Below are 3,607 nucleotides of genomic sequence, written 5' to 3' on the forward strand. Positions count from 1 at the left end.
CAGGAATGAATTATTGACTGTGCGTCTGAATGCAAACACTGTGCAGTTACATGGTTTAGTCAACACCGCCGTGAGCTTATTATAAATCCACCATGTTTACAGTGTAAGGATTCTTAGCCATAGTCAGAGGTTCTCAAAGTAAGGAGTCCACCCTAAGGGTAGGCCATCAGTGATTGGAAAAAAAAAAAAGCAACCCAGAGCAAAGACTCACAGCTGGGAAGTTGCACTATTTTGTTTTTTGTTTGTTGTCTTCTTCTCAGTTATAAAACAGTAATTTGTTACAATTACTGTTTTTTTTTTCTATTTTGAAGCAAATGTACCAAATGGTTCAGAGACAGAAGCAGAGACAGAACAACAGTCCTATTAGAGCCTGGTAACCACAGAATTAAGTGAAAATATCTCTGAAAAAATTAATTAAATATTTAAGAAAATATCAAATAGGGTTTTGAATTTTGTCCTCAAAGACACAGGAATATACGGCGTCTTAAGACAATGCAGCTCTTATGAAGTGATGAGTTGAACATTTTTGGTTGTTACTGACGTCATCATATCAGACGTTGGATGTTGTTGGAGGCTCTGTCATGGTTAAGGGCTGCGGTTCTGTGAACATTTAATGTAAACCCTGCAAACTGGAGAACCTGGGGAAAAACCCACACACAAAAAACACAAAAACAAAACAGACAAAGTAACAGGATAATGAATTCACAGTTATCAGTGGTGTAGATAATGTGTTTTATACCAGAGGTCACCAATAGGTGGTGTACCTGAACATGAAACATTTAGAATATTTTGAATGTATGTAAATATACACACACATATTTAACCACAATAGTCGGGGATTTGTGTCGTCATCTTTCAAACACACTCGAATGCAGTAAAGTGTGGGACGCAGGAGGCTTTTCATCAGTGCAGGTGTGTGTACCACCGGAGGTCAGAGTGGTCAGTACGGCTGATTCCACTCAGAATGATAAAGTGAAGGGATGAGACCTGCAGTAGGGTTTAAGCAGATGGGCAACGTGACGAACCGTCCTGCATTATGTATGATGAGTGCCAGTTAGCTTTAGGCTGTTCTGAAACATTTATTTCAGCCGTGCCCACTCACTCCACATGCGCCACTGAGATAAAGACAAAACCACCAGTGAATGTAGTTCAAATCCACCCTCCTACACGTCCTTCTCTTATCACTGTATTTAAAATATCCTTACCCCGGCTCTAGTACAACTTCACCGCCGGCCTCTCCATCTCTCTGAGGGTAAATGCTCTTGATAGATCTGCCCTGACACTCCCATGGTGTCGGCTTTTAATGCCCTCATGAAATATCTATGTCAATCCCAAGTGGGGGAAAAAAAAAGTGTCTATGTCGGAAGCAGCTTCTCAGGTATTACGGTAAAAATACAACCTCTCTCTTGTCATGCAGTGCTGATCAGCCAATCAGATATGTGCAGCTGCGTGTGTAGAGACTCGACTGCCAGTGAGACACATTGGGAGAGAAAGATACTTTTCCCAAATATCTTTCAGCCCAACAGTTGCCAATACTGTAAACACAACCATCTTTTTTTCTTCCGTCTCCTCTGGGCCTCTGAATGTCAATAGACATAGAATATAACTGGGAGACAATCTGATCAGTTTTTTAAAAATAAAACATCTTATGCACTGACAAAATGCAAACAATGTGTTTTTTAATCACCATTCTGCCCAGTAACAAAATGAGACTGGTGACTCTGCCTCCTTACCTACTGTTTTGCTCTGAACCACGACAGCCATCAGCAGACGACACCCTAAGCGACAGCCTACAGTACAGTGTGTGGCCTTCGCTCTACTGTCCTTGGCATACTTCTTCTGAGAAGTGTTGGGCTCCTCTGCATTAAAGAACACATGATACGTTTGTTATTGTTGTGTTGCTGTTGTCGCGCTTTGCAAAATATCTTCAACAACAGACATGGACTTTTGTAACAAAACAAAAATATTCAGAGTAACAGAATTTATTTTGGACTGTCATGTCAACGTAAAGAAAGGGGAAAAAACATTTCTGTTTAATTCACATTGTTGTCATGTATTATGGTATGTCATACTGCAGTAATATTTCGTCCAAAACTATACCCATGGGGATACAGGACAAACCTGTTCTGTGTTCTGTGCTGTTTAATGTGCTGCTGTGGAGTCAAAACATAAAAATAAAACATCATTAATACACTATGAACTACACCTGTTCTTTTTTTTTTATTTCTATGTACAAATCTGCACACACACACCCACACACACACACACACGTCCAAACAGAAATACATCACAAATGTAAATATAAGTGAGTCACTGCATCTGATTAACATTATTTGTCTTTTTTATCATATAAAACATGAAAGATATAATTCTCCAAGCTTTTCATTTTTGTTGTGTCCTTTGGATGAAATCCTGCTGTAAAAAAAAAAAAAAAAGGAACACGATGCTCATTTCTCCTTAGTTCTCATGACGACAGCCAGTTCCGGTCCATGGTTAGCAGTTTTTGTTTATTTATTTATGCATTTATTTATTTCCAGTCTTTCAGTCACTCTTTGATCTGTCGGGGTTAACTGTGAAGAGAAAGAAAGAGAGAGAAACAGGGAGAGAAAAAAATGAAATGAGAATCTGAGGACGGTACCACAACAGGGCTTCAAAGTCACGCCCACACAAAATCCACACACTGCACAAAGCACGAGTTAAAAAAAGACATAAACGGCAGACAAACCAGGGAATAATATCCGTCTGTACACTTGAGAAAGATTAAGACATTGTTTTAACATGCCTAGCTGCATGCTAACTGTTTTGATAAACACAAATTATACGCCGTCGTTATCTTACAAAGACAAAAATGCTGCATTATCGAGTCGAGCATAATAATCATTACCATGGAGAAAACTGCACGACATGCGCTATTGTTTCATTGGTTCTGTATGACGACAAGTAACAGATTCCCAGACTTATCTAATATCTAATAAGAAAAGGAATTCGGGTTTTTTTTTTTTTTTACATACTTATGCTAAAAGTTAGCAACAATATACTGCTAAAAGACTAATTGGGTAAGAGCTTGTCAAAATGCTTACAGAGTGATGTCAGGCTACGTCAGTGTTAGCTTGATACTAGCTACAAATAGAAAAGATTTATAACAAAAATAACTAAACAATAATAGTTAATCAAATACTAAAAGTTACCGTTACAATGAATTCAAACTGATCAGAAAGATACTGGAGGTCTGCTGTCGTTAGTTTACACACAACTGGCTTCAGTATATTTATGAAAAACCTATGGATTGGCGATTAAAAACTGGCAGCAATTTTTGAAAACCACACCAAACCATGCTCATGGCTTCGTTTCCAGGAGGTAGAAAACAAACACACAGAGTTCATGCAGAGGTGTGGTTACCCTCTGTCCACACTTTCACTGCTTCAGAAGAACAAATCATCATCATCATCATCATTATCCACATCATCCAACGACCAAGTCCAATCTTTCAGGCCAAAATCAAGCAATCTGGAACAGTAACCAAGTTGGCCAAAAAAAAAAAAAAAAGAGAGAGAGAGTCACCAAAAGCCCACTTTTACCTGCCAAAATATATTGGGGCAGGTTCTGC

At 38.7% G+C, this 3,607-nt stretch overlaps 1 protein-coding gene across 1 annotated transcript in view; it reads right to left on the bottom strand.

Annotated features, from left to right (window-relative positions):
* Window positions 1–3,312: 3,312 nt before the first annotated feature.
* Window positions 3,313–3,607, bottom strand: part of LOC103380939 (rho-associated protein kinase 2-like) — a 29,519-nt gene continuing 29,224 nt past the window's right edge. The window contains exon 32 of the mRNA XM_025056895.1: window positions 3,313–3,507. Coding sequence (XP_024912663.1) covers window positions 3,423–3,507 — 85 coding nt within the window. The 3' untranslated portion in view covers window positions 3,313–3,422. The remainder of the gene's footprint in view (window positions 3,508–3,607) is intronic.

Source organism: Cynoglossus semilaevis, chromosome 7, assembly GCF_000523025.1.
Source record: "Cynoglossus semilaevis isolate Cse_v1.0 chromosome 7, Cse_v1.0, whole genome shotgun sequence".
Classification (NCBI taxonomy): Eukaryota; Metazoa; Chordata; class Actinopteri; order Pleuronectiformes; family Cynoglossidae; genus Cynoglossus; species Cynoglossus semilaevis.